The sequence below is a fragment of the Marmota monax genome, unplaced genomic scaffold (assembly GCF_021218885.2).
Source record: "Marmota monax isolate L192 unplaced genomic scaffold, Marmota_monax_Labrador192_F-V1.1 WCK01_AAM20220418_F8-fsc00014, whole genome shotgun sequence".
Classification (NCBI taxonomy): domain Eukaryota; kingdom Metazoa; phylum Chordata; class Mammalia; order Rodentia; family Sciuridae; genus Marmota; species Marmota monax.
The window spans coordinates 18399663-18427565 of NW_026695222.1; the positions used below are offsets into that span (position 1 = coordinate 18399663).

At 52.2% G+C, this 27903-nt stretch overlaps 1 protein-coding gene across 1 annotated transcript in view; it reads right to left on the reverse strand.

Annotated features, from left to right (window-relative positions):
• Positions 1-18790: 18790 nt before the first annotated feature.
• Tgm2 (transglutaminase 2) overlaps positions 18791-27903 on the reverse strand; it is a 28998-nt gene continuing 19885 nt past the window's right edge. The window contains exons 10-13 of the mRNA XM_046433438.2: positions 26512-26793; positions 22275-22435; positions 21132-21268; positions 18791-20583 (exon numbers count right to left, since the gene is read on the reverse strand). Coding sequence (XP_046289394.1) covers positions 20433-20583; positions 21132-21268; positions 22275-22435; positions 26512-26793 — 731 coding nt within the window. The 3' untranslated portion in view covers positions 18791-20432. The remainder of the gene's footprint in view (positions 20584-21131; positions 21269-22274; positions 22436-26511; positions 26794-27903) is intronic.

The following is a 27903-nucleotide window of genomic DNA, read 5'->3' on the forward strand; positions in this document are numbered from 1 at the left end:
CTGGTGATGGCATCCCGTCTAGACACGGTGAGTGCTGGCCAGCGTGGTGGCACTCAGCAAGTATGAGTGGTCCTATTGGAGAGCTGTTTAGGGCTGAGAGGCGTCTGTGGTGTTGGGGATAAGTGGAACCAGCCAGCTGCTGTGGCCAGTGCCTGGCGCTCTGGTAGGTTCCCTGAAGGAGAATCAGCCTTTATGTGTATATGTTCACAGGTGTCAGGTGCCAGGCACAGCCCCCTATGCCCAGAAACCTGTAAGACACCCCCCAGTGATCCCCACTTCCTGATTTTCACGCACTTTTACAATCCTTTCCTCATGTGTGGGGTCAGCTTATCAACTTGAATCTAGCAAAGGGAATACTCACTACAGAAGTTAGGTAATAAAAGGGCTGCGGCGGCCTTCCCGGCTGCCTTCTTCCGCTCTGTCTTGATCACGAGTGCTGGGGTAAGCCAACCGCTGTGATGTGTAGCAGCCTTGTGGAAAGCCCACATGACAGAGCCTGGAAACGGGTTCCCTGAGGTCAGCCAACAGCTGCATGAGTGAATTTGGAACTGACTCCTCCCCTAGTCTAGCCTAGAGGTGACTGCTACTAAGGCCAAGGCCTTGGTTGCTGGCTTATGGAAGCTCTTGGGTCATAACCACCCAGGTAGGCCACTTTCAGAGTCCAGATACCCCAGAAACCAAGAAAGAATCATTTCCTGTTTCCAGTTGCTAAGTCCTACGATGCTTTGTTCGCAGCAATAGGTAACCACACAGCCTGTTCCCCCAAGAGCTGTGCTCTCAGCAGCATCCCTGGGGCTGGGAGGGGAAGGGTTAAACTGGGCCCAGGTTTCCCTGTGGGCAGCAAGATGAATGCTCCAGCTTGAGGGGTACTCATTACAGAGTTATCTAGTGGCTTGGGCAACTTGGGTCTGCTGCCAGCTGGGCCTCAGCCTCCTGTGGTGCCTGTCAGCGGGGACCTTGGTGGGGGGCATCCTGGACACTGACAGATTTATGGACGGCCTCACCACGCTGCATCTGTTCATGTTATGCCAGTTCCTGGTAGAGCTGGCGAAGCTGCTCAGCCCATGTCCCCAGGCCTAAGTCTGCTGTCTTGGGGTCAGAGGTAGGGCCAAGGGGCTACTCCTAATAACCAGGCCCTCGGGTGAGGAACACCTGGGTGTGAATCTTGCATTTGCTGTCCCCTGTAGTCCTCACATGACCCTGCCGAGGTAGGAATACCTACCAGCCTATTTTGCAAGTGAGGAAACCAAGCCTAAGGTCTGACTCCAAAGACTGTGTGCTAATCTGCACTGGCTCTTTGGTGCCTCCATGGTGAGGATTATGGATTTGGTGCGTTTGTGGTTTGGGCGCTGCTCTGGGATAAGGTGGGAGAGCCGAAGGGTCTGGACTCCTCTCCCTGGGCCTGTTTTAGTGAAAGCAGCTCTAGTGTTCATTGTGTCATCAAGAGCCCATGGGCGACTCTATTTGGAAAATAGAATTACAAAACCAAATGGCAAAACAGGTAGCATGGTGTTTCAGAATGTGTGGTCTGAACTGAGAATGTTCCAGACCCAAGTCCCCACGTACCATGTGACCTGGGAGCTAACAGTGGCCTCCACCTTATAGGGATTTATGGCGGGGATTCTTGGAAGCTAAACATGTAGAGCCCATAGCATACAGCTAGGCACATAGTAAATGCTCAGTGTGTTGTTGTGTTTTCAAGGAAGGGTTTGCTTTCGGAAAAGGGGGCTGTGGTGCTGGAAAGACATTGCTCCAGACAGTTGCTTTTGAAGGCTTAAGTTCATGTTGGTGGAGAGGTCTCCAGCCCAACACCCCCACACTCGGGGCATGGCGTGTTCTGTCAGACAACTTGACCTAAGAAAACAAGCCTGGTGGGGTTGGGGAGAGGGAGGAGAAATAACTGTGTGGGTTTTCCCCATAGCAGAGTTTGAATGGACAGGCGATAAAGGTTAGAGATTGCTGCAACAATTTCCCGGAGCCATAAATTCTGGCTCATTCTACCGGTAGTACCAGAAGGATTAAGTTGACTTTGAGAGGGGCCAAAAGAAAGCAGAGAAGCCGCCTCCCCTGGTTGATGCCAAGAACTGAGCCTCTGCTTGTGCCTCAGCCCTCTCTCTGAGTCCAGAGTCTCCCTCCAGCACCTCTGGAGGCAGCCCATCCTGTCCCTGCTTGAACTGTCCCAGGAGCCAGTTGCTTATTCACATGTGGAGCAGCTGTCCCTCCAGGTTCATCTCCCAGGGTTCACAGGCACTTCCTGTCCTTCCTGTACAAATGTCGCCCCAACAACTTCATTCAGTAATCCTGTGAGTCTCTGAGCTCTTAACATGTGCCAGGCCTCTCGAGGAGGGAAGAACTCAGCACTGAGCAAGATGAAGTCCCTACTCTCAGGGAGCTCAGGTGCCAGGGGAAGACTAATATAATGCAGCTACTGATAGTCTTCAACCCACGATGGCTCAACTTTTTTTTTTTTTTTTTGGTACTGAAGATTGAACCCAGGGGCACTTAACCTCTGAGCCACATCCTCAGCCCTTCTAAATATTTTTTTTAAGAGAGAGAGAGAGAGAGATAATTTCAATATTTATTTTTCAGTTTTCGGCGGACACAACATCTTTGTTTGTATGTGGTGCTGAGGATCGAACCCGGGCCGCACGCATGCCAGGCGAGCGCGCTACCGCTTGAGCCACATCCCCAGCCCCTAAATATTTTTATTTAGAGACAGGGTCTCGCTGAGTTGCTTAGGGCCTCCTTAAGTTGCTGAGGCTGCCTTTGAATTTGCAATCCTCCTGCCTCAGCCTCCCAAGCTGCTGGAATTACAGGCATGTGCCACTGAGCTCAGCTCAACTTATTTTTTTACTTTATTGTGGTGCAAAGATAGTACACATTCAGTAAAAACCATACTTCAAATTTTGAATCTGATCTCTTCTGGATCAGGTGATATGCGGTCCGATTCTCTGAGGATCCTGGGCAGCTACAGCTTCTAGTCAACCATGCAGTCACTCAGGAAGCGACTGATATTGCTAAGCTACAAGGCTCGGTAGGTTAGGTACATTCAATGTGTTTTTTAAATTTATGGTACTTTCAGCTTAAATCTATCTGGACTCAACTTCATCATAAGTTGAGGAGGATCTATATATCAGATAATGGCCAGTTGATAATCATTGTTAGGACAAAATTTAGAATATGACATAGGTGTGACATTGACTGAATACCTTGGACAGGAAAGGCCTCCCTGAGACACTTCAGAGCAGGGATGAATGACAAGAAGAAATTAGCCGTGGCCGGGCTCTCTGACACCCGCCTGTAATTCCAGATCTTTGAGAGGCTGAGGCAGGAGAATCACAAGTTTGAAGCCAGCCTCAGCAACTTAGTGAAACCCTGTCTCAAAATAAAAAATAAAAAGGGCTAGAGGGCTGGGAATGTGGCTCAGGGGTCAAGCACACCTGGGCTAAATCCCACCCAGTACCCTCCCAAAAGAAAATAAAGAGAAGAGAGGAGAGAGACAGGAAGGAAGGAAAGAAGGAAGGGAGGGAGGGAGGGAGGGAGGGAGGGAGGGAGGGCAAGAAATTAGCTGTGGGAGATTGTATTTTCCCAAAGATGGCTGCAGCCTGTCTCCATGCCACTAGACCTTCTGCATGTCACTCTGCACTCCCTCATCAGGACAGGAGTTGTTCCTCTACCTTTTGGCTCTAGTTGGGACCTGTGACATCTTTGGCCAATAGAATATGGCAGACGTGATGCTGTGTCATTTCTGGAAGTCACCAGGAGTCTCTCAGGAAGCTTTTGCTTTTGGTCTCGTGGGACTCCGTTTCTAGGCCACGGTCTCTCTCAGAACCCAGCTGTCCTGCTGTGCGAAGCCAGAGTTCCATGGTGTGTCCCTGTGTCCCTGTGTGGGCATTCCAGGAACAGCTCCGGCTGGGCTCCCAGCTGACATCCAGGGTCAACTTCCGGTCACAGGAGTGAGCTGTCTTGAGCACCCAGCAGCTAAGTGGCGCCTCAGAGGACCACAGCTGCCTCCACCCCACTGCACCAGCACCAGGACCCTCGGGCTGAATGCCGTCAGCCCCAGGAACCACAATAACTATCGTCTTGAGTCACCAACTTCTGGGACGCCTTGTTATACATAAGAAGTCCCTGGAACACCAGCCTCCAAGACAGGGCAACCATGTGCCTGGAACCTCAGAGGGGAAAGGCTTTGGATATTTGAAAAATCAAAATAGCCGACTTTGGTTAGAGTATGGTGGCCACCAGGAGCGACAGAGAGGCGTGGGAAATGCCAGGCTGAAGGGGGTATGCAATGGTTTAGGCAAGGACATGCAAGCATTGCTCTTCAAAAGACCCCTGAGAGGAGAGCGACTGCAGGTGGAGCAGCAAAGAGACCCCTGAGGGGGCTGCCCTCCCCAGGCAGAGATTCTGGGGATGGGACCTTCTTAGAGAGCTTCACAGCCTGAGTCTGTGCCCAGGAGGCCAAGTCAGCAGGACTGGAGGGATCCGGCTGAAATAGGGAAAATAGGGTTGGTTGAGAATAATTAGTAGGTTTGTGTCTTGAACAGCTGAACACATGATGGTGCCACTTACTAAGATGGTGCAGGTCCCAGAGGGAGCAGGTTAGAAAAGAGAATCAAGGTGCTCTTTCATCCATGCGAGTCAGGGGTTCTGGGGGACCTCCAAGTGACAGGTGCAACTGGTGTGCCCATCTGGTGTTCAGCGGAGAGGTCTGGGAGGGATCCTCACTATGTTGATGGCATCGAAGTCAGAAACTAGGTGAGTCCACCAAGGGTGTGTGTGTGTGTGTGTGTGTGTGTGTGTGTGTAAGGAAGAGAAGCATCTGAGGCTTGAGTCCCGCAGGGGCTGGGAAGAGGGGAAGGAGCCATCAAGGAGGCTGGGAAGAAGTGGCCCGTAACGGAGGACAACCAGGAGAGCACAGCGCCTGGCAGCTGAGTGAAAAATCACTGTCAAGGAAGAGGACAGTGTCACCTTTGTCCCGTGCTGCTGCTGCTGCGTTCAGCAAGAGGATGGTGCAAAGTGACCACAGGACTTGGCAACCTCAAGGCTGGCGCTGTGGCTCAGTGGTAGAGCGCTTGCCCCTCACATGTGAGGCCCTGGGTTCAGCACCACATAAAAATAAATAAATAAAATAAATGTATTATGTCCAACTCTAACTAAATATTTTTAAAAATACATAGAAAATGCAGGCAACCTGCAGCGCATATTAATACAAGGAAGAAAGAAACCTTTGTTGCTTTAAATTGCCGGGATTTTGAGGGTTTTTTTCTGCTATGTAACGTGTATCCCTCAGCTACATAGTGCACAGTTGGTCTGTTTAGTGTCTCCGTCTAAGTGGAACCAATTCTCTTGTGTCTTCCTTTGCTGGGTATTGTTAAGAATCGCCTCTTCAGCATGTGGCTGTAGTTCATCCACTTTCATTATTGAAAAAATGCATTTTGATTCACTGTTCCACTGTGTTGTTGGATGATATGGGGCTGTTATGAACAGTGTTGCTGTTGTCACCAGATGGAGTCCAAGGAGTTCCCCAGAAGAGAAAAGGGGAACTCAACTCAGCCTTGGCAGGCTCCTGACCCAGAAAGGAATTCCAGGGTGTATCCGGAGAGGCATAGGTGAAGATTTATTTGGGAAAGCAAAGAGGTTTGCTCAGAGCAGACACCCACTCACAGCCAGGGGACGTGGGTGCTGGAGAGCCACCTGCACCTTTGGGGGTCTCAGGTTTCTTTAGAAGGAAGCCGTAAATGACCATGTCAGAAGTACGTGGGCTGTCCAGGGAGCTGGAATCTCGCCATCATGAGCACCGAGCAGGTCAGAGGGGTCTGGCTGCTCTCGGGATCTTTAGGTTGACGTTATCTAGTTAACAGCACGTGCACGGTACCCATACCCTGGGTCTCTGAAACAGTCTCTCTCCAGGCTTCTTTTAATCACGCCACAAACTAACAAAGTGTCCAGGTGCTAACTAGATTTACAGTTCTCTAGACTTATTGGAATCTTTAAGAACTTGGGCCTGGAGGAAGCAGGACAGAGTGAGGGTGAGGGTGTGCAGGGAGCTTCTGGATTTAAAGCCGGGCCCTCTTCCTTACTATGTTCCCGTATTCTTTACCCCTGTCCCATGTGGATGCTCTTGACCATGCATCATGGTGCACATCTCCATGGCTCTCTCTCGGGTATGAGAGCAGGATCCCTGGGTCTTGCAGTATCCGTGACCTCAGTTTTAAGCTAGTGTAAGATGGTTTTCCTAAATTGTGCCATTGTATGCTCCCACCAGCTCCCGAGAGGTCCTATTGCTCCTTATCCCTAACAACCGTGGGTAGGCCATCTTTTACATTTTAGCCGATTTTTGAGTCTGTGTTATTTTCCATTGACTGTTTGTTGTTACTGTTGGGTGCAGAACAGGCGGAACTATGTTATCTGCAGGGCAGACTGAACAAATGTTAGCTGCAGGATGGCCCACGCACTCAAACCCCCCTCTGTCTGGTCCTTTATCACCTGTTTGCGTCAAAGATGAACATTCAACCCCCACTCAAGGCTGAACACTCAACCCCCCCTTGTGCCAACAAGGCAGCTTGCAGACCCAGAGGCCCCGTTAGATTTGGGCTATAAAAACTCCCTCCTGCTGGGCCCCTCTCTCTCTTGCTCTCTTGTTCTCTTGCTCTGCCTCTCTTGATCTCTCTGTCTCCCTTGCGTGCATGCTCTCTGCTCTCTCTCTCTCATCTCTCTCTCTCTCTCTTTTCTCCTCTGTTGCACTGCTGCAAAAAGATCTCTTGGTCGCTCTGAGTGTTGTGGTCACTTTCCTTTCAGTTACACCTCATTGAAACTTCTTCAATTTAGTTTTTTCTGTTTATAAGATTGAACAGCATTTCACACATTATTGGGCATTCGGATTTCCCCTTTTGGGAAGTGCCTATGCCAGGACAGCCCTCCTCCCCTGCATTTTTTAATTAGTGTAAGGTTTTTTTTTTTTTTTTTAATTTTTAAGGGACTGTTCTTTATCAGTTATAACAATAACCTTCGATATTCTCTTCCACTTTATGGTTATTTTTACAGTGTTTATAAGATCTATTAATAAATAGAAGTTTTTAGTTTTAAAGAAATCAAGTATATAAATCTTTTTCTTTATAATAAATGCTCTCCATGTCTTGTTTTAAAAAAATCTTAGTGGTTGGGTGTGGTGGGTACATGCCTGTAATCCCAGCAGCTTGGGAGGCTGAGGCAGGAGGATTCAAATTTGAGAACAACCTCAGCAATTTAGCCAAACCCTGTCTTAAAAGAAAAAAATAAAAAGGACTGGGGTGGTGGGCACTGTGGCTGTAACTCAGTGACAGAGCACTTGCCTAGCACAGGTGAGGCACTGGGTTCAATCCTCAGCACTACATAAAAATAAATAAAATAAAATGAAGGATTTGTGACTATCTACAGCTAAAAAATGTTTTTTAAAAAAGGACTGGGGACACGTGTGTTGCACGCCTGTATCCCAGTGTCTCTGGAGGCTGAGGCAGGAGAATCACAAGTTCAAGGCTAGCTTCAGCAACTTAGTGAGGTCCTAAGCAACTTAGGGAGACTGTCTCAAATTAAAAAAATAAAAAGGTCTGGGGGTGTGGCTCAGTGGTTAAGCACCCCTGGGTTCACCTGGTACAAAACCAAACCAAAACAAAAGGGGTGGGGTTGTAGCTTAGTGGTAGAACACCCTTGAGTTCAATCTCTGATGTTGAAGAAAAAACAAATCTTTGTTTACCTAAGGTCATGAAGAACTTCTCCTACATCCTGTTCTAAACCTCCCACAGTCTGGCCAGGGTCCACCTGGATTGATTTCTAAAATCAGCGTGAGGTAGGGGTCCACGTTCCCATTCTTCCTTGTGGGCACTCGCTTATTCCCCACCCGTTTGCAATGCCACCTTGGCCCTAAGTCACATGTCACAAATGTGGGTTCTGTACTGACTGTGCCACTCAGTCTTGAGATGGAGTAGAGCAAGTCTTCCCATCTGGCTTTCCAAGAGGATCTTGCCTGTTCTTAACCCTTTACGTTTCCATATGATTGGATCTCATCTTGACAAGTTCCATGAAATCTCTTTCAGAATAGGGATTTAATGGCATCTATCGATCAATTTGGGAAGATCGATAGATGCCATTAAAAATGCAAGATGGTGTTCCTATATTAAACCCGATTATCCATTAACTCGACATATTCCCCTTTAATTTAGGTTTTCTTTAGTGTTGCTCAATAAGGTGCTATAATTTTCCCAGTAGGGGTCTTTTGGGCTTTTATTATATTTATTAATGCAACTATAAATATATTTAATTTTTAGAATTTATTTAATTTTTAAAATGTTATTGCTGTTACATAGAGATATGTTTTAATATATTTATTTTGTATTTAATGATAATGCTAAAATTTTCTTGTTAATTCTATTTTTCTATCTAGAAATTATTTGGGGTTTTTCTCTATACATGACTGTATCGCCTTTGAAAGATGACTGTCTTGTTTTCTCCCAAATTGTACATCTTCCATTTCTTTTTCCTGTCTTACTACCCTGGGTAAGACCTTCAGTAAAATGCGAGATGGTGTTCCTATGGTGGGCATCCACTAAGATACTTGTGATACTTTTCAAAAGGAAAAGCTTTTAATATTTTACCCTCAATTTTTTGAGCTGTAGGTAAAACCTTAAGCTAATGAATTCCCTTCTGTTTATAATTTCCTAGATCACTGTCTGTTGACCTGCTCATGTAGTTTTTGCCCTTCAATCACTCCATGTGCTGAATGATGTTAATTGAAAACAAAAAAAAAGAATTTATACTGGAAATGGAACCCTGGGGCACTCAACCACTGAGCCACATCCCCAGCCCTATTTTGTATTTTATTAGAGACAGGGTCTCACTGAGTTGCTTAGTGCCTCGCTTTTGCTGAAGCTGGCTTTGAACTCGCAATCCTCCTGCCCTCAGCCTCCCTAGCCGCTGGGATTACAGGCATGCGCCACAGCACACCTGGCCGAATCTATCTATTTATTTATTTATTTGCAATGCTGGGGATTGAACCCAGGGCCTCCTGCATACTAGGTGGAGTCATAGCCCAGCCCAAATCAACTCTGTGCTTCTGAGATAAGCCCATTTTGTTGTCATATCTTTGTATATGTTGATAGATTTTTTTTTTCAGCTAACATTTTATTCAGGATTTTAAATGTGTATTTATGAGTAAGATTGGCCTTTCTCGCAATGTCCTTGTCTTGGTTTGGCATGAAGGTTATGTTAGCCTCATAAAATGAGTTGGGGATTATCCACTCTTTTTCTATTCTCTGGAAGAGGTAGTCAGAGACCAAAATTGTTTTGTTTGAAAATCATCTGGGGTTCAAGTTCTCTTTGTGGGCCTGGCTTTGCCAACTGACCCAATGCCTTTATTTGTTAGAGGATTATCTAGATTTTCTATTTTAAGTCAAAGTTGATGTATACCTTTCTAGTACATTGTCCACTTCATTTAAATATTCAAATTTATTGAATCAGACTTGTTCAGAACATCCTCTCTTTTTAAAGTTGGCGATATTAAAATAAATAAAGTTGGCAACATCTGTAGTAATGTCTCATTTTTATTCCTAACTTTTTTTTGTGTGTGTGTGTGTGTGTGTGTGCCATTTCTCTTTTCTCCAGACCAGTTTCTTTGAGCAGTTTGTCAGTTTTACTGGTCTTTTCAAAGAACCAATTTGGGGTTTTATGGATTAGCTGTTTTAATCTTTGTTCCTCTATTTTATTAACTTCTGTTCTTGTTTTTATTATTTTCTTCCTACCTTTATTGCATCTTTTTGGCATTATTTTTCCAATTCTTGAGGTGAATATTCATTTTATCAATTCTTTACCTTCTCTGATATGTGCATTTAACACTATAACTTTTCCTCTAGGTACTGATTTACCTGTATCTACAAATTTTGATCTGGGTTTTGTTATGAAAAACATTTTAACTTGCTTTTTTCAGTTTTTCTTAAGCCATTCCTTATTTCTTAATTTCCTAGCATTTGGATGGTTGTACTTTCTCATGATTGATTTTTACCTGAGTTATAAGATATCGCTCCTCCCATCTGGATTACTCGTTCTCACTCACCCCTACTTGGGGCTGAAAAGGCCCCGGGCATACTGTTCATGGATCCCCAAGAGAGAACCGGAAGAACCCAGTGGAGGTTTTGGACATTGTATGACTTATTTGCTCTTGGGTGGTGGTGGGCCAGGATACAGTGGGGGAATACAAAGGCTAGTTTGCACATGCCCCTTGCAGTGGCTTTCTCAGATGTTTGACATCCTTTTACTTTACAACAAGGCCACTCAGTAGGGGAGTGGCCGGTTCCTCCTCCCCATTTCTCTCCTTACCACATTCTTTGAGAGACCTCCTCCTCTCACGGCAAGCTTTCCTAGGCACTGATAGTGTATAACCCAACACCTACCCGTTCTCCAAGCCTAGAGGGGAGCTCTGCCTCTGTTCACAACTGGACAGTCTGTGTGCGTGTGTGAATATGTAAGACGATCCCACCGAGTGTGCGACTATGATGCACCAATAAAAAAATACATGGAAGAAAACTGGACAGTCACGATGGAAACCAAAGTCGTCTTCATTTAGTCATTGTGTGTGTGTGTGTGTGTGTGTGTAACTGCTAAGTGCTAGGCTATTTCTGTAGGGATGAAATGTGAGTCAGGCCTGGAACTTTCCATTAAGAACCTGTTTCTTGAGGGGAGGTTGATGGGATCCAAAGGACATTTAGAATGAATTCTGCACACCTCACTGGGAGGCCTACTGTGTGCCGGTCACATTGCTGGGCTCTGCACACACAGAAGGTCAGCAGATGTGATCTTCTGTCTGCAGAAGCTCCTAGTATAGGGGCAGAGAGGAGGCGGGGACTGAGGTAGTCATGTGACTGCCATAACCGCCAAGGCGTAATGGTGCCTTCGTCCTCGCAGAGTGAATGATGTGAAGTACATTGAATTCAAAGGAAAGAAAATTACTTCTGGTTGGAATGTATCCAGGAAATCTTTGTAACGGTGTTTGAGTTGGGCCTTAGACATCTTTTATTTCTGATCATTCGGAGAAACAGGACAGAGGGCAACTCAAATAGGGAACGGCATGAATGAAGGCACAGAGGATCTTTGTGGTTTAAAGTGCTTTGGTGAGTACAATCATAAAATCCACTCATTTGCTGTGTACAATCCAGTGGTTTCAAATATATTTAAGACTTGCACAATTGTTCCCAGGATCTAATTTTAGAACGTTCTGTCATCCTGAAGAGGAAGTACTCATGAGCAGACTCTCCCTGTCCTCCCACGGCCCCCCACCCCAGGCCACAGGCAACTTCTTATTAATCGACTTTCTACCTATTTGTCTATTCTAGAAATTTCATCTCAATGGAATCATTTAATATGTTGTCTTTTGCAATAGGCTCCTTTCGTTGAGGATGACGTTTTCAGGTTCCACCAACGTTGTACCACGTATCATTACTTGGCTTCTTCTTGGGGGTGTGGGGATACCAGGAATCGGACTCAGGGGCACTCGACCACTGAGCCACATCCCCAGCCCAATTTTATATTTTATGTAGAGACAGGGTCTCACTGAGTTGCTTAGCACCTCTGTTTCCCTGAAGTTGGCTTTGAACTCACAATCCTCCTCCCTCAGCCTCCCCAGCTGCTGGGATTACAGACGTGCGCCCCTGCGCCTGGCTTCCTTTTTATTGTGGGGTAATATTCCAGCATTTGGATCTGTCATGTTTTCATGTATCAGCTGATGGACATTTGGGTGATTTCCACGTTGGGGTTGCTGTGACTAATGCTGCTACCATCATTCACTTTCAACTTTTGTGTGGACATGTTTTCATTTACTACGAGAAGGGTCCAATCGTAGCTCTGTGTTTAACCTTTATAAAAAACTGCCAAACTGTTTTCCAAAGCAACCACATCATTGACTGTTTCCAGCAGCAGTGTATGGAAGTTCCCAGTGTTTCTGCACTCTCACCCACACTTGTTATTATCTATCTTGGGATCATAGCCATCATGTAGGCAGAAAGTGCTTTGTGGTTTTGATTTTGACCTCTCAATGGCTAATGATGTTGAACATCTTTTCATGTGCTTAATAACCATTTGTACATCTCTTTTTGAGAAATGTGTATTCATATCCCTTGCTTATTTACTTACCTTCTTATTGTTGAATTGTGGGAGTTCTTTATATATTCTGGATCTTAAATTCTTACCAGACATACAATATGCAGGTGTTTCCCATCCTGTGCGTTGTCTTTTCACTTTCTTTATGGCATCTTTGGATGACAACAAATCAATCAATAAATTTTTATACAGTCCAGTGTTTGAACCTTCTCTTTCAACACCTGTTCTTTGTTTTTTTTTTTTATATGTTCTATTTCTTAACCTGAGTGATGGCCTGATGGGTGTGTTCAGTTTGTGGAAATTTATTAGGCATAACTGTTAGGATTTGCTTTGTTTTGTTTTATGTGCTGGGGTGGAACCCAGGAACTCATGTGTTCTAAGCACATGCTGTACCACTGAGCTCCATCCCCAGTCCCCCAAGCCGTTTCTGAGGGATGAAGATAACGCCAGCATCCTCTGCTAGGTGATGGTGAGGGCCAGTGGGCAGACGCAGGCGCAGTGCCCGGCCTGAGGCTCACACGCACAGGGCCAACACACGGGACTGGTTATTAGATCACAGCTAAAGTCCAGCTCTGCCCCTTACTGGCCCCAAGCCACTTCACCTCATCGGGCCTCACTTTCCAGGTCTGTAAAATGACCTGGCACCTCCACTTCACCAGGGCCCCCAGGGGCCTCCAGGAGGCAAGATGCCTCCAGTCTGCCTCAGGGAGCCCTCAGAGGCAGGCTAAAGACACAGGAAGGAGGGACAAGAAGATGAGTCAGGACTGAAGAGACAAACTGTTGGTGCTCTGAGGGTTTGGGCCAGGCGTGGGGCGGCCTATCAGAGCTGAGCGGGGCCAGCCTGGCTGGGGAGGAGTGAGGGGGAGTTGGCGGGGAGGGGCTTCCAGGGGACAGGGCCTAGCGGTACCAGGTGCTTGGCTTGAGCAGGGCTGGGGCTCAGGCTGGCCTAGGCCTGGCTGGGCAGGGGAAACGCGGCTGGCTGTGGAAGGCCTCCCAGCCCTGGGTGCTCCTGTCGTCTCCATCTTCCTGTCTTTGCCCCCTGAACCCTCCTCACCCCACCTCCTGTCTGCCTCTCCCCCTGGTGCGGTCCCACGAGGAAGACCTCTTGCCCCTCTCCCCTGCCGTGTTATAGACCCGTTTTCTGTTTCCACCTTGGCCCCCACACGGCCTCCCTGGGGCGGCTGGCGGGACCACCTGGAGTGCCACGAGGTGGTGGAACCCTGCTCCGCCCCTCAGCAGGAACCGCTGCAGGAAAGGGAATCCCACCCTGCCCTGGTCCTAGGGAGCCAGGGTTTTGAGGGGCTGAGGCGTCTTCCATTCTGGTCGAGATGGATTCTCATTAGAGTCCAACACCTCTACAGCAAAGTCCACAGCTGGGTGACTTTTCCCAGACTGAACTCGTCATGTTGACTGGCACCCAGCTCCAGACGCAGACATCACCAACACCCAGACGCCCCCCGCACCCAGGACCCCTTCGGTCATTACCCACCCCCCCTTAAAGGAAAACATCCTGGCTTCAGACATCCAGACTGGTTTTGCCTGGCTTGGGACTTCCTGTGGAGAGTGTCATTGGTGTGGACCCTGGAGTCTGGCACCCGTGGTTCAGCTGGGTCAGGGTCACCACAGTTTTTCTTTCTCACTCCTAGAGTGGCACTTTGGATGACTGTGTCACAACCCGTGTCTATCCATGAGTGTTGGACTTATCGGTTGTTTTCAGCTCAGGATGTTTGGGGAAGCTGCCATTGTCCATTCCCGCCTGTGTCTCTCGGAGGACATGTACACTCGTGCACCATCAGGGGACCTGGGTCTCTCAGGGGCAGACAAGCATCCTGCCTCAGAAGGTGCTTCGGACTGTTGTGCAAGGTGTTGTACCAAATGGCCGCGTCATCCCAGTGAGTATAAATGCTCCTGTGGTCCCACACCTCCTCCAACTCGTGTGTGTGTGTGTGTGTGTGTGTACACACATTATGACTCAATGGGGCCTGACTTTGATATTTTAGACTTTCCCATGCTGCAACAGCAAGCCGTTCTGTTTTCACAGTATTCAACAAAAATGATGCGAGACATTCAACACTTTGTTACCCAGGGGGCTTTGTGTTCCATCGTTGGCCCAGCTGTGGGCCAGGGCACATGTTTAGTGTAGGCAGGGCTAAGCTAGGGTGTTTGTAGATTAGGGGTAGTAAGTGCATTTCTGACTTGATTTTTTTAAAAACAAGTTTTCTTAGTTTTATTTATTTATTTATTTATTTTTATGTGGTGCTGAGGATCGAACCCAGGGCCTCACACATGCTAGGCAAGTGCTCCACCACAGAGCCCCAGCCCAGCCCTGGCTTGATTATTTTTAACTTATGATGGGTTTTATTGGGTGGAACCTGTCAAACGTGCTATTTATATATGTCTGTATAACATAAAATATGATATACATATGTTCAAGTTTTCAATCCGTCATTCTGGTGAAGTGGCTGTGTTATCACACTTTTAATTTTGAGGGATCAGATCAAAGGAAAACAATGAATATGAAATTGTGCACAAAAGTAAATATTTACTAAGAATGTGAAAGAAGCCGCGACCTGCTGGAGTGTCTTAAGCTTCAGATTCCTTTCTCCTGAAGTTCTTGTTGTGGTTGGTGGTGATGGGAACTCGACCTGAGGGTGCTTTACGCCTGAATCACTTCCCCAGCCCTTTTTATCTATTTATTTATTTTTTGAAGACAGGGTCTTGCTACGTTGCCCAAGCTGACCTGGAGTCTGCAATCCTCCTGTCTCAGCCTCCCAAGTTACTGGGATTGCAGACATGGGCTTTGGTTTTTTTTGGTACCCAGGATTGAACCCAGGGGCACTTAACCACTGAGCCACATCCCCAGCCCTATTTTGTATTTTATTTAGAGACAGGGGAGCTCATTGAGTTGCTTAGTACCTCGCTGAATTGTTGAGGCTGGCTTTGAACTCACAATCCTCCTGCCTCAGCCTCCCCAGCCTCTAGGATTTCAGGCATGCGCCACTGTGCCCAGAGCGCTTTGGCCACTTTTGAAGCTCACCTGTGAAACATGACTTGCAGGTGGCTGTCCCAGAGGTAACTGCACAGATCTCTGTGAATGATTAGAGGTTTGCTCCGCTGCTAGAGGGTGGGTAGGGAGCAGACACGATCAGGAAGCACTGGCCTGAAAAAGTAGAGCCACGAGCCCGAGTCAGGGTCACCACAAGCTCCTCTGCCCTGCTGTCTCCTCCTTCATTTGACAGCAGGGACGACTAAGGAACAGAGAAGGAAAGCGATTCACCCAAGGCCACTCAAGTGACAACCTAAGCCAGAGTCCAGTCTGCAATTCTGTGGCTCAGGCTTTTCTTGGGGATGGCGTGGGGCATGCAGAGAATCACTACTTCCTGTCTCTGGGTCTGGGGAACAAGTCCTCCCCCCTACTTTTAAGGCCCTTCTGCAGAGTCATCCAGCCCCCAGCTGCTGCTCAGCTGCTTTACATCTCCATGTCTTAGCCTCCCCAGGGCCAACACCATCTTGACTTCTTTTTTTTTTGTACAGGAATTGAACCCGGGGCTCGACCATTGAGCCACATCCCCGGCCCTGTTCATATTATATTTTGAGACTGTCTTACAAAGTTGCTGAAGGTCTTGCAAAGTTGCTGAGGCCGGCCTTGCACTTGCAATCCTCCTGCCTCAGCCTCCCGAGCCGCTGGGATCACAGGCGCCCGGCTCACCATCCTGACTTGTGACGCTGTGGGTTAGCGCCGACTGTTCATGAACTTGGAATCTGCCTCTTTTGCTTAAGAAGCAAGATTCGTGGTGTCCTGTGTCATCGCAGCACCTGTTTTCAAGGTTGGGTGTGCTGCCATTTTTTCATTTCTGCTTTGAGGGGATATTTCTTTTCCCTCTGGAAACAGCACAGCGCTCCGGGGCTCCTGGGCCTGCGTCTCTGCAGAAGGAAGCTGGGAGCCACGGCCACAGCCCCAAGGTGGACGTGCTGCTAGGAGCCCGCTTGGCCCTTTGTCCTCAGCTCCTCCTCCTTGGGCTCCCTCAGCCTTCTTTCCTTCTCTCTGGACTTGCCTTGAGGCTGAGGGGTGAGCTGGCGGGCGTCCCAGGTAAACAAGAGCAGCTGGGGAGGAAAAAAGGCTCCAGAGGGTGGGAGGTTGGCTCCGTGATGGCTGCCAGGGCTGTGTGAGGCCTCTGCCCCGAGAACCCTGGTCCCTGCGAGGGGTGGAGGGGAGGGTGTTGGAGTGTTGGAGGAATGGGGGCCCCTCGGGGCCAGGCCCTGGGGCGGGAGGGCTGGCTGCCTGGGTCAAGTCCAGCTCTGCAGTCTACCCGCTGTGTGACTTGGGGTGAATCGCCCAACCCCTCTGAACCTCTGTTTTCTTATCTGTAGGATGAGGGGTCGGCTCTGAATCTCTATGGTGTTGAAAAAACGGGGTGCATTTTTGAACCATTTCGATTTTGAAAGGAGAGGAGTTTATTTTTCACATGCAAACAAGGTAGGCCTGGGGGCTGGGTCTGAAGAGACCCCTGCATCTGCCCAGCTTGGGCAGACCTGGCTGGGGCGGCTCTGCCCCTCCTTTTAGTGGGGAGCAGTCAGGCCCGGAGCTGGAGTTGGCTCGGCGGCCCCTTGCTGGGGTGTGCCCTGCCCCTGCCCTTGGACACTTGATAGCACAGAGAGACACACAGACGACTGTTCCCAGCCCAGGTGGAGAAGTGTTCAATGACAAGGGCTTTCTAAGGTGGGGGCGGGGGGCGGATCCAGGGGCTGGAGCATTTCCTGCAATCCAGGAAGGCGCCACGGAGGAGGCCTCCTTCTTTGGAGGCTGAGGTTTTCGAAGCTCCTCGGTAGAGAAGGTGGTGGGGGTGTCTTAGCAGAAGGAACCCGAGTGGGTCGTGCCGACTCCATCCTGCCCTTGCCTGGCCGGCTCTCATGGAGAGTAACATTTTCCAGAGCCCTTGCCAGTGGGTTTCTGGGGAGGATCCACCAGTGGGGAGAAGGCAGGGGGAGAGGATGGGACCCGCCCCGGTTCTGGGCACGGCTAGCTCGGGCATGCTGTGACGTGATTCCCGGCAGCTCTGCTGGGCCGGGGCCACCGTGGCGTGCCTCCCGCACCAAGGAGGTGAGTGCCCCTGCGGAGGGCACAGCTCTTCCCATTCTCTGGGTCGCACAGTGTCACCTAGCAGCCCTTCCTCCTCTCGCATGCCTTCGGAATCCGCTTCCCTGTGAACCCCTCCTCTGTCCAAATAGCCAAGTGGTCTGTTTTCCAGCCGGGCACCAGTCGACTCGATGCTCCGTGTTCAGGGAGCAGGATTTGGCTCCCAGGAGAGTGAAGTTGGGTTTTTATTAAATTATGTTTTGACCGGGTGCCGTGGCGCACGCCTGGAATCCCGGCAACTGGGGAGGCTGAGGCAGGAGGATCATGAGTTCAAAGCCAGCCTCAGCATCAGCAAGGCACTAAGCAACTCAGTGAGGTGCTGTCCCCAAATAAAATACAAAATAGGGCTGGGGATGTGGCTCTGTGGTGGAGTGTCCTCGAGTTCAAACCCTGGTACAAAAAATAAAAAAATAAATTATGTTTGTGTGTATGTTATGTCCGTCCACATGAGGCCCTGAGGGTGGGGACTAAGCCCCACCCTCTATTCCTCCAACAATGTTCATCTGCCTCATGGTGGCACTTAGGTGAATGACCAGGTCCCCACACTCAGGAATCACAGTGCAGACTTGCACCATCTCTATGGTGACCCCAGCCACCTGCAGCACAGGAGACGCAGCTCATTCCAATGGAGACAGACAGGCTGGGCTGGCATTAAGATGGTATTGTGCAAATCAGAAAGTAAAATATCTCACTGACAACTTTTGTATGGATTACAAGTTGCAAAACAATATTGAGTTCAATAAAACATTATTTAAGCTAATTTTACCCGTTCTTTTTCTACCCTTCTAATTTTCTATTAGAAAATGTTTGTTTTTGTGTTTAAGAGACAGGGTTTATGTTGTCCAAGCTGGTCCCAAATTCTTGGGCTCAAGGGATCCTCTGGCCTCAGCCTCCCAAGTGGCTGAGGCTACAGACCTGCATCACCACGCCCAGCTTTGGAAAGTTTGAAGTTATGTGCATGGTTTGCCTCTGGGGCTCATGTTGTTTCTATGGACAACACTGGTTTTGAAAAACATCCATCTACCAGTTCACCACTTACGAGTGTCTATTTTGAAGGATCCTTGGTCCCTGCTTTGAGGACTTCAGGTTGGATGGGGTAGGGGATGGACCTGCCAACATGGAACTAAAATGCACAGTGATGGACATTTGAGTTGGTCCATGTTGTAGGACCCTGGAGGCCTGAGAAGAAATCAAAGAAGGCTTCACGGAAGAGGTGATTTTGGTATTCAACACTGCAGGATGAGTAGGAGTTTGCCACAGGAACGGAGGAGGTAGGACTCTCCGGGCTCAGGCAACTACAATCACAAATGCCGAAAGGTGAACAAGAGCGCAGGGTGGTAGTGGAAAAGGCCCAGTGGTGGCAGGGCCTGGAGACGGACACTGCTGCTGGTGAAGTTTAGGCCTGGGGCAGGGCTGGGGCAGGGACGAGGCTTGGGAGAGTCCCCTCTGCAGGGGGCAGTCGGTGCTGGTGGGGGGAGCTCGCCCAACATCACCCTCAAAAGTTCATGAAACATGAGACCAGACTTTGTTTGAATGTGAAAAATAAACTCTTTTATTTCGCTGCTCGCGCCTCGTGGTGGGAAAGCACAGCCGCTGCCTGCTTAGGACCCCAGAGCTTTTATAGAACCATCCAGAAGTGGAGCTCTATTCATGTAGGACACACATGTTGGCTCATTTGGTGATTCTTCCCTTTGCAAAGCAGAAAGTTTTAAATACATCAGTGTGAGGTTCCCCACGTCCTTCTGTGGGATTTTGGGAGCCCTAGAGGCTGTGACCTCATCCCCAGTAGAGACCCTTGCAGCCCGAAGGAAGCCTAGTCATGGAGAAGCCGCCGGGGTAAACCCTGAGATGACAGACTCACGAGCTCCCCAGGCTTCCTGGGGGGCCAGGGCTGTGTCCAGGGGTGCTGGCCCTGCCAAGGGGGGCTAAGGCACTGACTCCGTTGGTTAGTGACCAGCATGGGCAGTGAAGGCTCCTGGGAAGTCTAGGCGGCCAAGTTCACGGGAAGGGCAGGGGCAGCCAGGATTGTCCTCCCCTAGAACTGGGACCTGAAGCGGGGTACCTGGGCAGGGGAAGGAGGGCTCAGGGTAGGATGGTCATAGAGACGTCCTGGGCCTGGGGCCTAAGCTTTGTGGAGCAGGGGTGGCCATCTGCAAGGCGGGACCCTAAGAGGCATCAGAAGCACAGGGCTAAGCGCCCTCGGAGATGAGCTGTTTAGCTCCTGGTAGTGAGGAAACTGAGGCCCAGAGAGGGGAGGGCGGAGTCTGGCTAGACCTGAGCTTGAGACAAGTTCTGATCTCGACTCCCCAACCCCTCTGAGCCCTCCCCTGCTCCTTGCCCCAGCTGGGCCCCTGCCATCAATTCCCACGTGGCCCCGCTGGCATTCTTGGGTCAGGGCTGGTGGCACCATGGAGCCCTGGGCTCCAAGTCACAGGCCAGACTTTGGTCCAGCCCCGCCTCTCCGGCCTCACACTTGACCGCCAGCCGGCTGGGACTGAGGTCTCTCTTGGACCCTCAGTCTCCTCATCCAGAAGGCAGTTCTGCTCTGCAGCTGCCCGTGGTGACTAAGTCGGTGGTGGCCTTGTGAGCTTCAGGGAGCACAGGAGGCACCGCACACAGCATGTGCCTCCCAATGGGGATATGCATGGGGACGCTGTCGGCCAGGACACTGCTGGGATATGGGCCCGGCCTATCTGCACCCCACCTGGCTCCGCCTCTCCCAGGAGCCCCAGGTGCCTGGGAGCAGCTTGGGGATGAGGTGCAGGACACATTCCAGGGGGCTGAGTTCCTGGGTCTAGCCAAACAGGCACAGCCACCCTTTATTGTCTGCTCTGAGAAACTTGGGAGTCGATCAAACAGTATGGGTGGTCAGTGACTTTCCCCAAGGCACCTGGGTGGGGAGGTGTGAGCCCCCCTCTCACTGCAGCTCCAGTCGGCCAAGGTCGGGATTCCCACTGTGTTGGCACAGAACATTCCTCACGGCTAAGGGGGACTGGGTGGGTGGGGAGCCAGGCTCAGAGGGACAAGGTGGCCAGAGGTACCCACCGCTGCTGAGCCCCACAGGCAGCCCGCCCCTGCCCTAAGGGGCAAAGCTCGCTCATTAGCTTCGGATAGAGACTAGTCAGGTGAGGGCTCTCGGCAGGCTGAGGGGGCTGGGCAGGGCGCCCTAGGGGCCACCAATGATGACATTCCGGTAGCCCTTCACGGCCTTCAGCCTGTCGCACTGGAAGTTCACCACCAGCTTGTGAAGGCCTATGTCGATGGGCAGCAGGTTCACCCTGGCCTTGGCGACCTCCCCCGGCTCCACGGGGTCTGGGCTGCAGAGAGAGAATCGAGGGTGAGGAGAGGGTCTCTAGGGTCAGGTCAGAGTGACATGTGACTACTGAGCATGTGCCAGGACTCGGCCCAGAGCCTCCACGAGTGTAGGGCTAAGGCCAGCAATCCCGGAGGCCCCGCTCCAGCTCTCCGGGGGGCCTGGGCCTCTCTGTGTGTGGTGCATGCGCTCAGAAGCCCATGACACACTCTGGGGGTCACTGTAGGCAGACTCAGGTGGCCACCCGAGTGACAAAGCATTGAGCTGTACCTACATGATCCGGGGGTAAAAAAAAAATAAAAATAAAAACCCAGCAGTGCACGCTCATGTGACACACCCACACTTGCACGTGGGTCCCTGAAGGTGGGGGCTAAGTGGGTGTCACTGTCCAGGTGTGCACACACTCTGCATGGGCTGCCTGCGATGTGGAGATGACCGTGGGGAAGCCCGGCTGCAGGGTGTGTGTGTGGGGGGGGCGAGTGTGGCACCAGGACAGCCACTGCCCTCTGCACCTCCCTCCCCCTGGCCCTCAAGCTGCAGCGAGGCACTTACACCTCCACAGACAACTGCTCCTTCGTCAGGCCGGCCCCCTCCACGGTGAAGATGCAGTCCAACAGGGGCACGGTGAGCGGGTTCCTCAGGGACACCTCGGCCACCAGCTTGCGGTTCTGCTTGGGCTCTCCCAGGATCTGGAAGGTGGATGGGCAGGAGTCATGGCAGGCGGGGTCCAGGCTGGGCTGCCCCTGTCTTTGCTATACTTTGGTCTACTGGTGGCTGAACGGAGCCACGCCCAGCTCCGCCTCTCACCCTCCACTTCTGTGCCTGTTTCCTCATCTGAAAAATACCCACAGGGACACCCACCTATCCAGGTTTCTTCCCTGGAGCTGCAGCGAGGGCCCACATGACTCTAGGGGTGCATGCACAGAGCCTCTCCCTTGTTCTAGGGTCTGGAGTGGACAGTTCACCGGCTTTGGAGCCAGGTGAATCTTTGCCCCTTCTTCACTGTGTGACCCTGGGGAAGTTTCAACCCTCTCTGAGCCTTGTTTCTTCATGGAAGAGAAATGCCTGCCTGAGGGCTCTCGTGAGCATTGATGAGCTAAGATGTGCAAGGTTTGGCACATGATGGTGCTGCCCGTCCCTCTGCTGTTTCTCAGCTTGTACATTTGGGGGCCCAGGGGTCCTGGCTCCTCCAGGTGAAATGCTACGATGATGGTGGGGGTGATCAACACAGCTTGTACGCGGAGCCCTTCCCATGCTGTGTGTGGTTCCGGGTCCTTCCTGTGGCTGTGCTTTGAACTACAGCACCCTGCATGCTGGCAGCGTTAACCTCCCCTTGCAGATGAATGAACCGGCATAGAGGGCTGAGGAATCTCAGGGCCACCCAGGCACCCTCCCCCCTTGCTCAGACTCCAGGGTCCGTGCCCTGCGACCTCCCTGTCCCACCACAATCTCCAAGGGCCTGGAGGCCCAGCCTTAGGAATTTTGCAATTTAAGGATTCATGATTCTAAGGTCCCTGAATCCCATGACCCTGCAACCCTGGGGTTCTGAGATTCATTCCTGGAGGCCACCAGCCTGAATCCTTTCATGGTTAGGATGCTTTTCTTGGATGAGGCTGGGACTCCAGGACCCCTGAGGCTCCAAGGCCTTGAGGTTGCAGAGATGCAGGTGTGTGCGTGGGCGGGGGCTGCCCTCACCCGGATCTTGATTTCTGGGTTCTCCAGGTAGAGGTCCCTCTGGGTCAGCAGGTAGCTGTTGGCTCCCGGCTCGATGAGGAGGCCCTGCACCTTGATGAGGTTGGACTCGGTCAGGAAGTCCCGGTACTGCTCGTACAGGATGGGAAGGGGGATGCTCTTCTCTGCAGGAGGGGGCAGGAGGGGCACATGTGAGGGCTGGCTCATCTCTCTGACCACAGAGAGGGGAAGGAATGTGCCTGAGGTCACACACACAGGAAGGCGGGCGCCTGGGCTCCCCCACCTGCTCTGGCTCCCTCGTTCCCAGGGAGGAGCAGGGGAGGGGAGTGCTCCACCTCTGACCCTTCAGCTGGTGACCTGGGAGAGTCTCCTCACCTCCCAGGACCTCAGTGTCAGCACCTGGCCGTCAGGGTGCTCGTGGGGGTGGGGAGCACAGGCACCCTGTGCTGCATGGGGGTGGGTGGCGGCCACTTTCACAACGTCCTCCCACTTCACCTTCCCTAGAAGACCAGGAGACAGGCTCGGGCTGGTGAACAACCGCCACGGGCCACGCAGCTGGGAGGTGCCACATGGGCATCCGAACCAACCATCCAGGTCGAGAGTCCCAAGCACAACCTGCACCCCTGAAGGTACCACCATGAACATGGTGCCATTCCCCACGAGGCCAGTGGGTCAGACCCATTTTACAGTTGAAGATTGCCTTTCCCAGGAAAGGCCTGGCCCGGGAGAGCCAGCTCCCAACCTCGTTCAGCTGTGTGAGCCTGGGAAGATGAACTCCTCTCTCTGTTCCCAGGGACATCCAGTACCTACTACACAGAGCTGTGACCAACAGTCACCTCCAGCAAAATCATACAGTGACAAGGCGATGGGAAACAAGCTGGCAGGGCCCACCAAAGTGTCACGAAACCGGATCTAGGCCGTCTCATCTGACAAGGACCCTAAGGCTGGGCGTGGGCCCTGCTTGCCCTCACTCAGAGACCCTGGGCAAGTCCCTGGTGCTGCTGGGGCCTCTCCTGTCAACGGGGCACTGTGAAGCCTCCTGCCCAGCCAGCTTGTCCAACAGAGCCCTCAGTCCCCTCCATACCTGACCACACCCACACACACAAACTTGCTCTCAATTTTTTTCTAACTTTTTTTTTCCTTCGGGGAAATTTTTTATCATTACTTGCAGCAAACTATCTCATTTACCAGAAGCAGAAAGTCACTGGTAAAAATTAAAACAAGCAAACAAAAGTCAGCTGGGGTTAACCTGCCCGGGGCTGCAGGAGGGAGAAGAGCGAGGCTCAGGGAGGCCAAAGGCCAACCAGCACCTCGAAGCTTCTCCCTGAGCCCTGGGGGTTGATGGGGACCCGAGAACATAGTCACGGGCTCCCTGTGGGCTGGAGGTCCACACCCTGCCCCTGCACATCCGTCCCGGTGGGCGTGCTCCAACCTCTCATCAGATGACGCGATCCGGAGCAACCCAGACTTCTGTGCCAACGAGGACAAAAGGGGGTGGGATGGCGGTTCCCAGACCTGGTGGAGCAGCTCCTCGGGAAAGAAAGCAAGCCCTGCCCTCCAGGAGCCTCGGCTTCTCCAGGAGGCTGAGGCCAGGACAGGGCTGGACCGCGGAGAGCTGCTGGTCACAGCCCCTGGCCTCGGCCTTGGCCTTGGGCCACAGGCTGCCTGGGGGGAGGAAATGCTCATTCCTCGGGTGATACGCCCTGTTCTGGACGGTGACCTGGGGATGGTCACCGAGGCCACACTGGCTACCTGACCCACCTGGAAGGGTGAGGGAGAAGGGTGGGGACAGGAAGGGGAGGGGAGAGAAGCAACAGACCGAGGAGGCAGGGCTGGGGGCAGCTGGATTTGGCTTGGTATCCTGGGCCTGGCTTCCTGTCCATTAGCACATGGAAATCCCCAGATCTTATCCTCAAAGAGCAACAAACACCTCCCCAGAGGGGGGGCTCTCTCCGGTTGACCTTGACATCAGAAGCCCCAGGAGGGCATCTTGGATGGGCCCCATCTTCCGGCCAGAGAAGAACACACAGGACCCCTGCCCTGCCCTCCCACAGGCAGGCTGTGACCCTCCTGAGCCCCCAGCAGGAGCGCTGTCCCCCCCCACCCCAGGATGATGAGAACCTTAGAACAATGGTGCTGCGCTCTGATGCTATCTGGAGGCAGAGGGCACAGGGTGACCTGCTGGTCACTCCATGCCCCACATTCCAGGAGAGGCACTTCCTTCCCTCAGACGGGCTCTGAGCACGATCTGGCCCTGAGGATGTGCCCCTAAAAAGAAGGGGCTGAGCCAGCCCTTGCACAAAAGGGGACCCTGCAGCCCAGAGTGGAGGAGGGAAAGACCCAGGGCCGCGGCCAGCGCCAGATGGCAGGAACAGAACACGGGGTCCCGAGCGCCCCTCGCACCTGTAGGAAAGGGGCCTGCCCCTGATTCCTGGGGGGTAGAGGTAGAGGTGACAGTGTCCCACACCACTGAGTGGCACAACGGCAAAGATCCGGGGGGCTTCTCAGGCTCCCTGGCTCCTTCCCACTTTTTCCCGGTGAGGAGTGAGGGCCCACATGTGCCGACACCAGGGTGAACTTTCCAGATATTTCCCGCTCACCTCTTGCCCCCCAGCCTCGCGGCTGCCCGTCAGGGAGGCTGCCCATCAGGGAGGCTGCCCGTCAGGGAGGCCTGATCTTGCTTGCCCCATTTAGCAAGCGGGGATGATCTGGGGCTCCGAGAGCACCTGCCCTCCCCTACAGAACTCCTTCCTACAGCCCAGGGAGGGGGCTCTGCCGTGGAGGTCTGGGTCCCTGCGGAGGGCCCTGACAGGCGTCTCGCTGAGCCTGGGGCCCAGGAGAGAAGACCCCCGAGGGGGACTTCAGCACACAGACCTGGGCGAGACTCGCAGGCCTGCTCTCTTGGGCACTGGTAGGCTGAACCCCACACCCAGCCCTGGGGGTCCAGGGTGGCAAGGGGAGGGGGAGGCGGGCGTCGCAGACAAAAGGGGGTAGCGGATGGAGGCTGTAAAGGCAGAGGGCGTCCTGCCCGGGCTCTCACCCTCTGGTCATCCTGTTGAACGTCACACAGGCTCCCAGGTAGAGTACCCGCTGTGGACACTGCTGACAGTGTCCGGGTATGAGTCCCTCAGGCTGGATGGGGACCCTGTGTGGAGCGGAGGCCTTTGCCCAGCGACAGGGACAATGGTCCACATGGTCACGCTGCTCCTTAGGGCATGGCCAGGGCCTCACACCACAGCTCCCCGGGCTTTCCCAGCTCCAAGACCCTTCTGTCCCCTCCTGCCTGCTGGGCTGTCCCCAGGAGAAGATGGGACAGGCCGTGGGAGGACGGTGGAAGATGGAACTCCAGCTACCTCTCACTGACCTCTGGGCCCAGGCACAGGGACACTGCAGGAGTCCTGGGGCCCGAGGGGACCACTGTGCAGAAGTCTGGCCCCATGCATGAGCGACCAACGCGGGCTCTGCCGGGGGCCAACGTGCGGCTGCCCAACACTGCCCTCCGGGCGGGGCTCTGCCAGGCAGGTGGGGCTCTGGGGGCGGAGCCAGGAGACTCCATATGGGCTGTCCAGTGCCCTTGGGCTGCCGTGTCGCACAGGGCAGCTTCCGGCCACAGGCGCTACCTAACTTCCAATAGAATTAAGACCCTCAGCAGCTGCTGCAGTTCCAGAGCCCAGTGGCCACATGGAGCTGGTGGCCACCCGTCCTGGGAGCTGGGCAGCACAGATGTGGAATCTGCACCCTTGCTAGTGCCCACCCATGAGGGCCTCCAGTGCCCACCCACAAGGGCCTCCTTTCTGTGAGGCCAACAACACCGGGGGCAATGGAGACCTTCAGCCGGGCGGCGGGAGGCTCCTGCAGCTGGAGGCAGAGGCAAGGCAGTGGCCAGGAGAGGGGAGCAGAGGGTCTGAGAGCTGGCAGGGGTCACAGGGAAATGACAGGAAACAAACACAGAATAGCGCAGTTGCTGAAAAGACGGGTTCAAACCTTCCTCTCTGTGTGATCTTGGGAAAGTTACTTAACCTCCCTGTGCCTCCGTTTCCTCATCTGGAAAATGAGGGGGGCAGTGATCAAGTCCGCCTCAGCTCTGTTCTGAGAACCGGACGGGTGGCTGTCTAGGAAGTGCTCAGGACAGGGCCCACCCAGGCAGGAGTTTGTGTCTGCGAGGTCAGTTATGCATGCTGAGCCACAGGGCCCTGCAGGGCACACTGGCAGCCGGTGGTCACTCGACACAGGTCCTCACCTGAGAAGGGCTCCAGGGTCAGATCGGGCAGGCTCTTGGAGCCACACTCGGGCCCCAGGACCCCGTTGTAGCTGACGGTGCGGGCACAGAGCAGGAGACGACACTCGCGGTTCTCGGGGGTGTTGTTGGTGATGTAGGCAAAGACATCAAAGTCAGCGCCCATGTTCATGCTCTGGCTCACGCGGATCCGCATGGCCACCTCCGTCTCCTTAGCTGCCTCCTTCTCGGCTAGTTTGTTCAGGTGGTTGGCCTTCGTGAAGGCTTCCCTCTCCTCTGGGGACCCTGTAGGGATGGGAAGGGAGCAATCACAGCTGGAGTCTCTTTGCCAGGAGGAGAAAACGGTCCTATTTTCCACAAGTGAACTCCTGTACATCCCTTAAAACCCAGCCCCCATGCCCCCTCCTTCAGGAAGTTTCTCTGACCACTCCCTCTTCAGGTTATTTATGTGCTTTATCCCCTTGAGATGACCGAGGGACAAACCTGTGTTTCATTTATCTTTATGTCATACCGAGGTCCTATAACGGGGCTTGGTGCATCCCACACACAAACAGAATGCAAATTTTCTCACCTCCGAGAAAAACTTATGTCTGCATAAGGACCACTTCCCCTGAAGTCCTTCCCTTCTCTCTCTCTCCCTGTCCAGCTCACCAGGGAATCAACTGCTCCTTTCTTTATGCTCCGCCCACCTCTCCTGGGTGGCTTATGTCCCTCCCCCGGCTGTGGGCTGCGTATGTCTCTCTCCATCAAGCCATGGGCTCTGGAGTTTAAGGCGGAGGGAAACGTCCTCTTCTGTTTCCAGCTAAAGCGTGGCCACCTGATAGCCAACCTCAGACAGCCCTGGAAAGTCGGCGGGGACTTTAATTTCTAAGTCACCTCTGTGAGCCCCGCAGAGATGGCACACACACAGTCAATACTGACAAAGTCTCTATCGTGTTGAGGTGGCTGGTGGGGACACCCAGAGCCATTTTAACAAGTCCTCTGCTCCCTACGGACTTAACACGAGCAGCAGGAGGATCCCTCGCCCTGTGCTGGATCGGACCCATCTTACCTTTGGGCTCCTTGGGCCCATCTCTCCTTAACCCGCCCCACCCCCCTTCATGCTCACCTTCCCAGCTGTCCGTCAAACACTGAAAAAAAAAAACAAAAAAAAAACTGCCAAGTGCCAGGATGTGCTCCTTTGTGGCTTCTCTGGACTTTCAAGCCCCTCTAATACAATGACACTAAAGCAAAAAGGCATGGAATTGTCCCTCTACAGTTGTAGGTCCTGCCCCTGATGTGATGGTGTCGTTGCTAAGCAACATGGTAAACAACATCATCCATTTCCAGGTCTCTACAGCAGCCACCCCTTCAGGTCCATCAGGGGTCAAACCAGGGGTCAGGAGAGAAGCTTGA